Source organism: Cottoperca gobio, chromosome 5 (genome assembly GCF_900634415.1).
Source record: "Cottoperca gobio chromosome 5, fCotGob3.1, whole genome shotgun sequence".
Classification (NCBI taxonomy): Eukaryota; Metazoa; Chordata; class Actinopteri; order Perciformes; family Bovichtidae; genus Cottoperca; species Cottoperca gobio.
The window spans coordinates 10,842,613-10,856,778 of NC_041359.1; the positions used below are offsets into that span (position 1 = coordinate 10,842,613).

At 41.0% G+C, this 14,166-nt stretch overlaps 1 protein-coding gene across 2 annotated transcripts in view; it reads right to left on the minus strand.

The window, feature by feature from the left end:
* chchd6b (coiled-coil-helix-coiled-coil-helix domain containing 6b) overlaps positions 1-14,166 on the minus strand; it is a 66,723-nt gene that overhangs the window by 6,152 nt on the left and 46,405 nt on the right. The window contains exon 8 of one of the 2 annotated variants that reach the window (XM_029430963.1): positions 8,606-8,741. In XM_029430963.1, coding sequence (XP_029286823.1) covers positions 8,606-8,741 — 136 coding nt within the window. The remainder of the gene's footprint in view (positions 1-8,605; positions 8,742-14,166) is intronic. The other variant, XM_029430964.1, reaches the window with a different exon arrangement.

Here is a 14,166-nt window from a genome sequence, read left to right on the forward strand (position 1 = left end):
CACCTGCAACTACAGATAGCCATACACATACATAAACTGATTTTTTTCTTCTCTATTTTACAATTCTAAAATATGAATTTTTTTGTCTCTTCTGTCACTCATTAATGTGGGAGAGAAATATCATCCTCTCTTTCTTCTTCATTCCATACTTTCTGCCACTCCTCATCCCTTCCGCTGACAAAACCTCTCACTACTCTTTATTCATCGTCTCTACATTCCTTCCATCATCCACTCATTCCTACTGTATCTCTCTCTTACAGTTTTTCTATTAGCCCTTTTTCACTGACAGGCACTCTTAAGCCTCTATCTCCCCCATTTTCCTCTCTTTCATCAGTCCCCATCCATTGCCCCAGTTGACAGACACCTTCATATTCTTTCATCCCTGCTACAAAGACTCATCCCTTGTTTTTGTCTCCCCTCTTTTTAGCTGGAAAAAGCAGAATCAACTTCTTGACCTGGACATACTGAACAGGTTTGAATGAAGACGTCTTGTTTTTTGTTGCTGGGATTTGCTGCCGAAGAAGACGAGGAAATAGCAGAGTGAAATAGTCTGCTATTAAAAAAAGCCATTCATTTATTTTTCATGGGAAATGGAAGTCTAAACATTTTATTAAGTAAGAATGTTGTCTGAGAGGTGCTTAACATGCAGCAGGCAAATGGAAAATGTCAACTGAAATGTTTTGAAGAATGGGAAATAGCTCTACACAGATACAGAAGATGCACACATACTGACACAAATACACAGAGATGCAATATACACAAACAAAAAATTCAGGGGCAACTCAGGGGGATGGCTTAGGAGCTGGGCCAAAAGTTATATCTGACCAGGATGGTGACTAGGGGAAAGGACCAAAAGGTGGAGCTGCTCTGGGGGATGGGCAGAAGGACAGCCAGATGAGCGGAGCTCAGCAGAACGATTTTTGTTGGCAAGAGACACCGGAACAGGGGACTGCCGCAACTCGGCAGGGAGAACTGGGAAATGCCGGAGCTCGGCAGGAGAAACTGGGGACTGCTGCAGTTCACCAGGGAAAACAGGGGTCTCCATTAGCTCAGCAGGGGGAAGCAGAGCCTACCACGGCTTGGCGGCAGGATTAGGGGTCTGCCATGGCAGGGTGAACAGGAACAGGGGTCTGCCGCAGCTTAGCAGGGAGAACTGGGAACTGCCGTAACTTGGCAAGAGGAACTGGGGACTGCCGCAGCTCGGCGGGGAGAACAGGAACAGGGCACTGCCGCAGCTCGGCTGGAAAAAACAGGGGTTTCCTTCAGCTCAGCAGGGGGAAGCAGAGTCTGGTGCAGCTTAGTAGGGGAAACTGGGTCTGCCGCAGCTCGGCGGGAGAAACTGGAGTCTCCTTCAGAAAAACTGAGATATGCTGCAGCTTGACAGGATCAGGTGTCGGCCAGACCCCCGACGCAGGGACTAAAACCTGCTTGGTGTCCGCCGAGGAGGTGGGAAGTGGAGACTCAGAGCTGACTTGAAGCTGAGAGAATGACGTATACAGCGGCTGGATTCCTTCCCAAGAAGCCTAGAAGTCTGGCGGAGACTTTGAGGACCTCCTAGGGCCAGGCGAGTTCCCAGGAATGGGTTTGGAACTGGAGCAGGAGGATAAGCGGGCTGCAGTGTCAGGAACGCAAGGTTTATGGAGTGGTGGTGCTAGTCAGTCAGGCTGCAAATCAGGCTGGTAATCAGGGGTTTCTAAGCCACTCCTCAGTTAGGGCTTATCAGATCATAAAGTTCATCCTCAAACAGATCTGCTGGATCCATTTTATGATCAGTTTGCTCTGTCACAGTGGGATTAAAAACAGGCAGGTTGTGTGAAAATAGTGAGCTTTGAAAAACAAAGCTGACTACTACACAACGTTATAAAACAAAACTAAGGGAGCAGGCTATGGTAAATAGGACAAACCAGGTTGGCACGATGGCACGAGGGAACACCAGGATCAAGGCAAGGATAAGCACAGAAGGAACAACCACACCAAGACACATTGACAACAAATCGACAAGGAACAATGGGACACACAGGTATCTATGTACACAGACAACTAATCACAAGAACAGAAGACAAGGGCAGCAGGAGGATCACATCAGGGTGGGGCAAAACAGGAAACAGAAAAACTTGAAGCCAGGATCATGACAAATACCCAATGTGAGACCAGAAAAGTGATTTTCTGTCAATCAACAAATCGATTAGTCAATGTGTACCTTAACCTCAACCAAAGCCTTACTTTACCCTAATTCTCAAATATAGCCCAAATCTTCCAACAGCTCCAAGAAAATAGGAACAATTTTAATGGCAGTTTAACATTTTAAATGAGATAAAAGTGCAAGAAAACTAACTTCAAGTTGAATCCAGTTAAAAGCATACATTCCAAATAGTTTGAGAAAATCTTTCTCTTTGCTAATCTCATTTGCTGATGCCAGGCACAGAAACCACCAGCTGTATTTACATCCTGACAGGACATGTCTAAGCACTGCTGTGGTCAGACGCCAGGGTTTTTAATTGCTCTGTCCAAACACAAGTTTATACTTCACCACATCATAGGTTGTTCCAATTGTGACAGCAACTTTTTTATGGGTTAGTGCTTCTGTAACCTTCCTACAGATTCAGACGCGTCTGTGTGGTTTAATTGTTCTGCTTCCTCGTGGTGATTACTTGTTCTGCTTAAAAGATCTTTTACAATCCCTAAAGGGCCAAGTTCATTACGGCACACAAAAGTGACAAATATCATTGATGTGTACACATCATGATGTGGGACAGCTGTACTTTAGTTCACAGGTAGGCTACAAGTTATCTAAATAAAGAAAAGAAGTATCCCTTTCCAACACATTGAAGAAATTCAGGCCATTTCACATGTGGATCTATCTATCTGTCAATCGTTGACTTCTTTACTTTCACTAAAAGGTACCTCCGTCATTGTTCATTTCTAGAGGCGGGTGTTAAGGTCAAAGCGCTGTTGATTTCACCAGATTAGTACATATATCAGCCGCAAAACTATCACGGTACAGGGGATTTTGGTCTGGATCTTGCAGCCGCATTCAAAATACACGGTATGCAGATTGATGCATGTGATGTGGAACAAACATTTACAAGCATTAGTTTGGCCCGAAAACGTTTAGCAACATGTGCTGAGGTTAGCACAACAAGCTAATCGGCTTGAGAGTTAGTCACAGCTGGGAGACCTGGCAGCGGGATCCTCGTCAGCTATAACAACCACTGAGAAAAGTACGAGATGAGGAGGGTGTGTCGGCATTGCTCCACTGTTGTAGGGTATGTGAATAGAAACATGCTAATGCCATGTGACGGCATCGCCCAGATGTGGCAATCACATGGCGAGGAAAAAGCAACCAGTCTTTTGTATTTTCAATTTCATAGCATAAGAGATGCTTTTTATGGCCTCTTGTAACCTGTTTCCTGTTTCCTGTTACCACAGTGTTCGTACTGTATCACAGTGTATGAACACTGAAGAGTTTGAAATGCTACTTAATTTTATAAACAAAACAAAGTTCCCAGTGGGCAAAGAGCTGCCTCAGTCTGCTTTTCCTCAGTTATTTACACTTGCACTACAATCATTCATCATGACCCCCCATATATGAACCCAACTGGGACTTCTGTGTACCATTACCCCCCCTAATTGTAATGCACTGTAATGGACTGCAATATATTGAAAGTATGTTTTCACATTCTATTTGCATATAATCAGCCCCCCACCATGGCCTTCAACATCCTCGAGTATATATTCGACCTATTGAACACTGGGCCAATTTTCACATTTTTACAGGCTATAATTGAGATTGAACAGATTTCTGATTACCTTTAAAAAAAAAAAAACATAGCACCAAATACCCAAGTTCAAATGTACCTGTTCCACATACTGCTTTGTTTCAGCAATGCTATAGCTCTGCTTCGGTAATCAAGGCAGAACTAGAGTGGCACTTAATCAAGCATCTCAGAGGCCGGCACACGCTGACACCACGCTGGTAGACAAAGACTGCGTTTAGGAGACCGAAGGGTTCAAGTGAGCTAAGTATGTGAGATACAGTGGCAAGTGTTGCTACAATGCCGTTGGCCCATGCTAATGGTATTAAATGGCACAGCACTAGAATGGTTGGCACTGGAGCCTCGGAGTGTGACACTTACAGTAAGTGGTGGTGGAAAGACTTTGTTCTTGAATGTGACTTTGAGGACGGCAGTGTTTTGTTTCACTGAGAAGAAGGTTGAAAGAGAGAAAAGATGTAAAGGGTGGACTCGCAAACTCTCATGAGCTTACACTCATGCAAACGCACACATGCAAGCACACAAACACACACTGAATATAAAAACTTGCAATGACAATGACTATATAGTGACAATATATAAGATAACGTCACCCCAAAAAGAGACAAAACACTCAGAGCTGCATCGTAACGCAGGGCCTTGGTGGGCTGACATTTACCCTGAATCACACACACACACACACACACACACACACACACACACACACACACACACACACACACACACACACACACACACACACACACACACACACACACACACACACACACACACACACACACACACACACACACACACACACACAAGGTGACATATGCATGACAATGGCCCAACCAGACAGGAAAGGGACAGAGAGGTGAAAGCAGGCGCAAGGCCATATCCTGAAGCAACTCTTTAATGGATGGCAAAGGGCACAATGTGGGAGAAATGTGTGTATGTGTGTGCATGCATGAATCATGAAACATAAAAGAACTTTTGAGTGACATATAAGGCTGTGCCACTGTAGATAGTGAGTGGGGTGGACTTCAAGCGGGAGACAGAAAACGTGAGATAGATACTCCAGTGATGTTCAGATCAAGACACTGGCAGAGGAGACAGATAAGCAGTCCACTGGTTTCATTGGCAGATGGATTGACAAATAGACAGGCTGACAAAGAGGAACAGATATATACAGTAGAGCGTATATGATTAAACTCTTGGCAAGTCGTTGCTGGACGGAAGTGACAGAACTTATGCTAGCCAAGACACTACGGGAATGCTGCTGTGATTCATGTTCACAAACTGTAGCTTTGCTTAAATGACTTCATAAGACAGAAAATACCAGAAGATTATGAGGAAAAAAGTTTTAAGCACACCAATGGTGTTCAATGTGCAGAAAGAGACAAAAGGCAGAAAGATAACTAAATTCAAGAAAATTAGGAACCTTAAGGTATCAACTTCAGACAAAGATTAATTTCGGGGAGGAAAATACAGTATTCTCCTTTTAATCACAGGGAAGAATGCATCTGCTTTAGAAAATCCTTAAAAGCAAATACAGATAACAAAAGAACAGCTTTTAAGCTGTCGGGAGATTTTCAGCAGGCGACAAGCTTTGCTGTCTATTGAGCGGTCATGTTATTGTTGAAATAACTGAAAAATGACTGCATCCATTGTATGTCATCTCTATAGCCATTTTATTTGTTTATGAATAGCCTGTTTATTTTTTGCTTGTTTGCTCAAAAATATTTTGCTGTATTATTGCATTATGTATTATTAGTGCAGCAGATAAATGGTCTTTTGAAAATTACAAAAATCAAGAATAACATGCACGTCGGCCCAGTGATAATTAAAAAATTATCTTTAGACATTCGGTTGTTAAATTGTATATTTTCTGAGGACACAATCATTTGTTTTTCAAATACTTTCTGAATGCAACAAATCAGCATTTCCCAAAAATGTGGCATTGTATTATTATCCTGTCCCTCACCGTACATGATGAGCTCATGTCAGGTGAATGTAATTACCTACTTGACAGACAAACCTTCTGTTCCACTTTTGGAACGAGCGCACATGAAAGGTAAAACCTCCATTATTAACAATCTCAACCTTAACAAAATGTTTCCTCCGGGGTCTATAGAAAATCATATTTCATAATGAAATATGATCCAGTGCCGTCTCTCATGACTAAATCTGCAGTGCATATTGCTCCCTGTTGACCCTTTACTACCTGCAGCCATACTGAAACTTCTCTTAGTGAAACTGTGCAAAGCTTCTGGCTCTGTCAGATCCATTTATAGACAGACTGGACAGCTGGCTGCGTGTCCAGAGGGGTCTTGGTACTGCCCACTCATTTCTTTATATTAAGTCTGACTGATTGGGAGCCTCCGGTGGCATCTTGTCTCCGCTCTCTATTTGACTCAATCTCAGTCATTTGGGTATAATCACAAGTCGCTATTTTGAGTATTCACATTTCAGCCCAGCATTAGTAAACATTTCCATAAAAACTAAGGAAATGGAAAGCTCTGAAAAGGTGACAGAAGCTATTTTTCAACTGTATGATATAATATGTTATTCAGTTTCCAAGAGGATGATTTCAGACTTCTAAAACTCTGACACTGAACCTCCCTTCAGACAAAGTTGAGAGAACTGCTCCCAACTGAGTTACGCTGTTTTCTGAATTTCTCATAATTCCCAGCTGCTTTCACCGACCCCATCTGCCTACTCTCGTTGCGTTATCCGTGACCCGGTACGATCCATGCCGCTGGTGTTGCTACAAATTAATGCATGGGACTTTAGTATAATATGGATGCAAATAACAATAGCAGCACAATTCATACTGTAGCAAAGCCTGAGAAAACTATGAAGTGAACGTGTGAGGGATAGCACCTGACATGTTAGCCAAACCTACATAAGACCTGACAGCGCTCCATGGCTAACAGTGCAGCTCAGAGCTAACGCACTGGCTAATATGACAAAAGGTGCAGTGAAGGGCGGAGAAAGAGGCTTTAATAAAGGAAGAGGGACAAATGGAGGATGTGAACTGGAGGAGAAAAGATGGATCAACAATGACAGCAGCATGAAAGATCCAAGGATGAGCGGATAATACTCAAGATGGGAGGATAAAAAGAGAAATAACGATGTAAGGGATATAAAATAGGATGTATTAGACCACTTAAATGTGAGGTCTTTTACTTTAACACCTTAAATCTCGGAACATTTACATGCCGTTTTAAGCTTGAACTTGGTATAGAGCACTCTTTAGAAGTCTTAAAGGTCAACCTGAAAATCCTACCATCTTCAAAAGAGCACCGCAGGTCACTCTTGAAGAGCACGATTTAATCTCTGTTAGATTATCCCAATAAAGAAAGGTTAGACCGAGAAGATTTCAGCGATAAAATGTTTTGGATCAAGTTTTTCCAAACTGGGATAGAAACCATGTGGAATTTTACAGTCTTAGAAGTCTTAGAATAAAATGACTTTCAGGTGGACAAAGTCTTGTTTTCAGAGTCATTGGACAGTTTGGTCTGCAAAGCCACAAACATAGACCTAAAGCAATAAGTCTACCATTGAGCACAGTAATGTTTGACCTCCAAAACACTGTCTGAAAAGGACTAGCCCTCATTCATCAACATCCACCTTCTTCAGCCAGAGTAGAAGTTAAGGACTTTTATTTCCATTCAGAGGACAGTGCAGGGTCTAAGCCTGCGCTGGTTTTCCACTCACAGAGGGACGGGTGTAGTGTTGATACGTTCGAGACAGACTGAAGCTTTCTTTTTCATTCTTTTGCTTTTACTCTCTCTTTCTGTCTCTGACTCTTATTCACACTCACTCTGTCAAGGATATGCCTGATTAAATCTGTATTTAAAAAAGAGAAATATTCTGACACTCACAATCTGAATTTATACAACACATGTTCACAAAACCCTGAAAACTGTCCCATGTACAAACATTTACATTGTTTGTCCCCCCAAAGAGTAGCATCCTACTGGTAAATGGATCTTTTGAACCAGTTTAAAAAGCCTGATTGCTTTTATTGTGAGCCTTTTGCCTTGCTTTTATCGACCGTTTAAACTGCCAAATTCAACAATTGTTGTTTTGTGCCTTTTATCTACTTTGGAGCCGTATCAGTGCATTTTGTCACGATAATAATGTGCAAATTGCCCCATTCATTATTGTTTTTTGATGGAGAAATTGGGTAAAATAAGCACTTTGTAGATAAGCGCAGGGTCTGAACACGATTTGCGAAAGTATCAGCAGAAAGCAGAATGCATTTTAAAGAGCTGAATGCCAAAACTGATTTTAGTACACTAACAACGGTGTAATCTTCCTATCAGAAAGTTCCAAAACACAGTGCACGCCTGGCAACTTCGGCTCAATAAGCATGTCTCATTGATTTAGCTTCCTATCTGAAATGTCAAAATAACCCAACATGCAGATTACAATTCTCAGAAGTGAACTGCGTCTGTATAAGAACTGAAAGTATTAATCTTTTTGTTTCACTGTCAAGTGTCACTGACAAGCTCCTTGCAGGTCTCACTAATTTACTGCAGTCCTCCTATCTTATTTGGAGCTAGTTAAATATATATATATATTTAAAGGAAAGGGAGCTACTCTAAGTGCTCTCGCCAAGTGTGTTCCTCAAAGGGAATAAGTAAAAAGTAGGAAAACAAAACAATAGGAGTAGGAAATTGATTTAAAACAGAGCCGTGTGGCGTCGCACACAAACATTCACACATCATAACGGCAGATTAACACACCCACACATAAAAAAAACTATCTAAAAAAACCAAACACTGTTTCTTTCTTTCTCTCACGTTCCCCACGCCCACGTACAGTCTGTAACCCTCGCCTACCTTCTTGGCTTGCTGGACACAGGTCATGTACTGTCTGGCCAGGCTGGAGCAGTGCAGGGTCTGCTGTGGATTTTCTGTGTAGCACTGAAGCACCTTGGCCTGCAGCTCACTGCACACAGACGCGGTCTCTCGAGGTCCTGCACAGAAACAAGAGAAGGGCAGAGAGGAGGGTCAGGGTGATTAAAACACAGCACCACAAACTGAGAATGTCTTTATTTACTGTGTGCGCTCAAACATCTTGGCTACAATTACCATGTTGGGCGTTTTTTGACAGTTCATTCGAGTGTCTAACCTAATGTAGCCTCTCCCGTATTATTGAAGCATAAAACAGGGGTTTGTCTTGTAACAAAAACGACTAATTGATTAGTTGTATCTACTATTTATCCATTGTGAGATATTGAGCACTATTTCTTCTCATGCTTTTATTTGTAAAACAACATTGGCATGCAAGGAATTCAGTAGGGCTGGAAAAAAAGATACATTTTCAAGTAATTATTATGTTTCATCTTCCTCTTGACATGTAATTACAGAAGGATGCTATATGACACTTTTTGGTAACTTAAGAGTGACTAATTTAACCTTTTTAATAAAAACAACAACATGGGACAATGTAGTAGTATAAATCTGTTCTGAATTATTTTAGCTTTAAATTAATAATGTTGAAGATTTTTATTTAAATAACTAAATATTTAAAAATCCTCGGACTTAATACTAAATACCAACAAATGAATCAATTTCAACTGTGATTGTCAATTGAAATTTCAACAACATCAGGTTTGCGCAAATAAGAAAAGAAAAGAAAATAGATCCAAGTAGCTACATGTTACCAATTCCTATAAGGCTTAGTTGAAACCACAATAACAGCAGTGCTAATGATTTCTGTTTTGTGTCATTAATTATCAAGAGCAAAAAACAAGGAAAGCATTTGAGATTGTTTATGGTTTGTTTTAGTTGCATTTGGAGAAGCTAAGATGGTTTCAAAGGCTTCAAGGTGCAGCCTGTGGAGAGATGAATTATGCATCGACAAAGCAGCTTAGGAGTCAAAGTCAAACTTTCTCATTTCTTTTTATCTTATTCACGCACATACAGTACATGTCGGCATGGACAAAAGCACACAATCATATCCACAAACACACACACACACACACACACACACACACACACACACACACACACACACAGGTAGCGAATGCTAATCCTACATGAGGGTAATCCTTGAGTGCTCTGTTGCTTGTAGTAATTTACCTGCTGTTGTGACAGAACTCGTAACTGGAAGGATTGGGATATGGATATGTACATGCACGTGCACACAAGCGCACAGACACACACACACAACTTATTATTCACAGCACTGCATCCTGTACAACCTCTCATATGCACTCTCAGTCCACTAGCAACAGAAAAGAGCAAAACAGAATTAAAAAAAAAAATAGAACAAAATAAACAAATCAGAATACGACAGAACAAAATAGAATATGATGTCAAAACAATATTAGCTTTAAGTCCACTAAGTAGTTCATAGCAGTTCATAACACATTATCTTTTTAGTTTTTGCCCAATTGTCATGGAATTGTAGATGTTAAAATGACCCCTTGAGGTGAGATTGTGTTGTCATCTGCTGTTACCAAGGTAGAGAGTGAACTTTGAATTTTAAATACAATACAATATTATAATAGAGACATAATGTGTGCTCTCTATGTGTCACTAGACAAGACCTCTTGTTGACATTAATTATCTAAAGTGTTTTAATTTTCTAATGAACTTCAAGATCCCGCAGTCATTTCTCAGTCTTTGCACTGTACTGTTAAAAAGAAGAAGAACAAGAGACAGAGAGCGAAAGAGAAAGAATTAGTGTTCAATTTGATAAGGAGACGCATGGCTTCCTTTAACATGATGGGACATGCCTATTTATTTTGGGAAGCTGACCACCTGACATTCACATACGCAATCACGCATGCACACGCGCACACACACACACACACACACACACACACACACACGCACGCACACTTGCCCTCATGCTATTCCTCAAAGCAATTACAGAATCATGCATCCTTCACATATGAATGAGCTCAGTAGTCTCTGCCTTCACTGACAAATACACACAATAAATCTGTGTGTGTGCGTGTTTGAACTGTGCTTTGTAAATGCACTGCACGTGTGTGTGCACGAGATAAACTGTACACACGGAAGACTGCGGGAGAAATTTCTCTGCACTGGTATGAGTATTGTGTAGTCTGAGAGTGTGTGTGTGTGTGTGTGTGTGTGTGTGTGTCTGCGTGTGCAGTGGAGGGTAGAGCGACAGGATTAAATAAATCACTGGCGGAGAGAATATTCATGAAAAGAGAAGTGAATGCAACCTGAGAAAGAGAGAGAGACAGAACTTGACAGTGACATATTTAATGACAAATAACCCATCCAGCTTGCATAGACAAACAGTAACCCATGGCAACCATCACAATCTGCATTTTACCACTCTGTGAGTCGAGTGTTAGCGGACTTTAAGTAATGTTCGGGAGTCATTCAGCGAGGACACTGACGAGGTGCTATCAGGGTCTACATCATTTATTAGCCTTGAGACATTATTAAAATACAGCATTTAGGATTTTCCTTTCAAATTAAAAAGGGACATTATGAGATTGAAAAGAGAGGATTTGCAATGCTCAGCTCTTGAAAACAAACTCCTGTGTATTGTTGCACTGAGAATAAAAACGGCGTTGTTGTGTTGGTCAGTTTAAAAGAGTTTCAATCACATGATTCAAATTATACGACTGGCGGATGTTTGTGTGACAGCTGGTAGGCATTCTGAGTTACTCCCTTAGAGTGGGAGATGACGGGAACAATAGCCCAAAGGTATTGTTCCAAGCTCAAGTAAGAAAAATACTTTTCTCAATTCAACAAGAGAAACCTTCTGATAGCAAGAGTGTTTTAATAATGGACTCCGAAGCAGAAAATTGCCTCTGCTAATCTTCACCAACTGCCTCGTTTGACTGAAATTAAAAGGTGAGCTCTTATTAGAAAAACATCAGCCGCCCCAGCTAGTTTCATAGCTAACTTTAGCAGTGAGAAGAAGCACAACAACACTTCCAACTGCTTACTGCCTGTGACGTTTTGCATAAACACGTGCAGAGTTGTGGGAGAAAGATTAGGTCAAAATTGTTAAAGTATTTCATTATTTTTGTCTCACCTTAGCAGTGTGTGGTTTTCATGAAGAGAGCTCAAGTTCTGTGCCACTGCAAAGCGTGACATTAGGGAATAAAGCAATAAGAAGAAAAGGGAAGAATCGTAAAGGCGTAGCTTTTTATTATTCTCCCTGAGTCGAAGTTGGTGTTGGTGTTTGTGTGTGTGGTGTGAGCGGTTATTAATGGATGATTTGGGCTGCTTTAAAGCAGCAGCCATGGCATTGTACTTTTGGTTTTTAATATTACACTGAGTGGAGGGGGAGAGAAGAGAGGAGAAGAGAGGATCAGAGATGTCATGGCTGGGGTGAGATCAAAAGGAATGACAGAGCATGCATATTGTATTGTTAGAGGCTTTGTAAAGCTCTTATGATATTTCCACAAGGATCACATCCACATTATATTTCAACTGGCAGAAATCTTACTTTCAGAATCATATAAAGTCAGAGTCTCAGATTCAGGTCGTAAAGCCCGTGAAAATGTGTCTAAGTAGTGAATAATTCAGAAGCAAGGGTTATTCTAGTCATAATAATCACTTATCCTACCTTTGCTAAGTAATACATCAATATCCTAAACTCATAATATGACAACACTTAAAAAACTTCACAAAGTTTAATCTTCAGTCCACCGAAACACTTACAAAGTTTACGTCTCAAAAGGGAATAGCAATCAAAAACAACTACAAGCCATGGACTGAAGACAGACAGAACTCGGCCCGTATCTTCATACGCTGACAGCTGAAGTGCTGAAGGGAGATAGGAATGAAGGAGAACAATTCACACTCTGTTAGCCTGGCTGATTGATCCCCACCAAACTCACTTTGTGGGAATATAGGGAGAGGGAGATGGGAGGGGATAAGGAGAGTGTTTCATTAAAACAGGTGACATGCGGGAACAAGATAAGAGACGCATGTGCACGAGTGTTTGTGTGTGACATCTCATCGCCGATAACTTTTCAATCAGGAGACCTTGCGGTTGGACGACTCACTCGAGTTGATGGTGATGTACGGTGAGACATGCTCTCTGGAGCGTTTCGCTGCTATCAACGTCCATTGCAAGCCTTTTTATCATCAACTATTTCAATTCCAGCTTTGTGTCATTTAAAAGGTCCTTTTCTTTAAACAACTTCACTTTTCTTTAAAACACTGTAGCTTTCAAACCCAACACTAAGAGTAACACTGTCTTACTTTCATGGAGGACACTGTGTATTAAATACAACCTGCTGCATGATACACTGCTGGGCTAAATGAGTGTTAGGTATTCTACAGTCCTGCGCTGTCTCTTTGTGTTACTATCTGTGAGGTGCTGTTGTCTTAGTCCTTTTTGCCAAAATCAACCACTACATGAAATTGTTAATTACGTATGTATATACTTGATATCTTCACAGGTGGGGCGCTCTGGTAGCCTAATTGTTAAGGCCATTCAACATTAACACAACGTCCGTTTGGTTTCCTGTCTCTAAACTGTGATTGTCAAATTCAAAAAAGGTAAAGCACACACAAAAATTCAGAACTTATCCAAATATAAGTATAAATATAAATATAAGTAAACACGATCCAAAATGTAGTTGAGCTGAACAGACTCGAATAGAAACACAAACAATGGCAGCACTATGATTAGCAAGCGGCAAAGGTCAACAAGAGTAACAGGAAATATTTGTCCCTGCACTGCACACTCACACTGTGACGATTATAACACCACGATGTCATATTTAATAGTGACTTCAATCTGCCCTAGTGGAATTACTGTATATTTATATAGAGACCCAAGACTTGTGAAACATTTAAGGGACCCAAACCAACCAGATTAGAATAAATATATCATTTGGATCCAACCCGACTCAGGTTACAACCTGTGAAGATCGCTAGTTCTTATACTAGCTGTAGCCAAGTGTTGTATTTTCACTGGCCAATGCAAATGGTAAATAGACTTAAATTGACTGTTACATACACAACTGTTTCACATCAACATAACAAAGGCAATATCTTAATTAAAAGATACAAATCTGTTGTTTTAATTAGAAAAATGTAACACGTGAATTTACACTTGCTTGTCTTCTCAAATATCCAATGCAACCACACACACACACACACACACACACACACACACACACACACACACACACACACACACACACACACACACACACACACACACACACACACACACACACACACACACACACACACACACACAGTCAAAGAGAGGCACACAGAGGCAGTAGCAGAGGAGTGTGTAGGTGACTGCAGCCTTCTGCCTTAATAGTAAATCTTTGTTGGACCACAGAGTGCAGACAGGTGTTGTCTCTAGTAATGACTCGCAGTCTACTACCTTGTGGGGCACAGAGATCCTTACAGTTAGCTACCCGTCTGTTTCACTAATT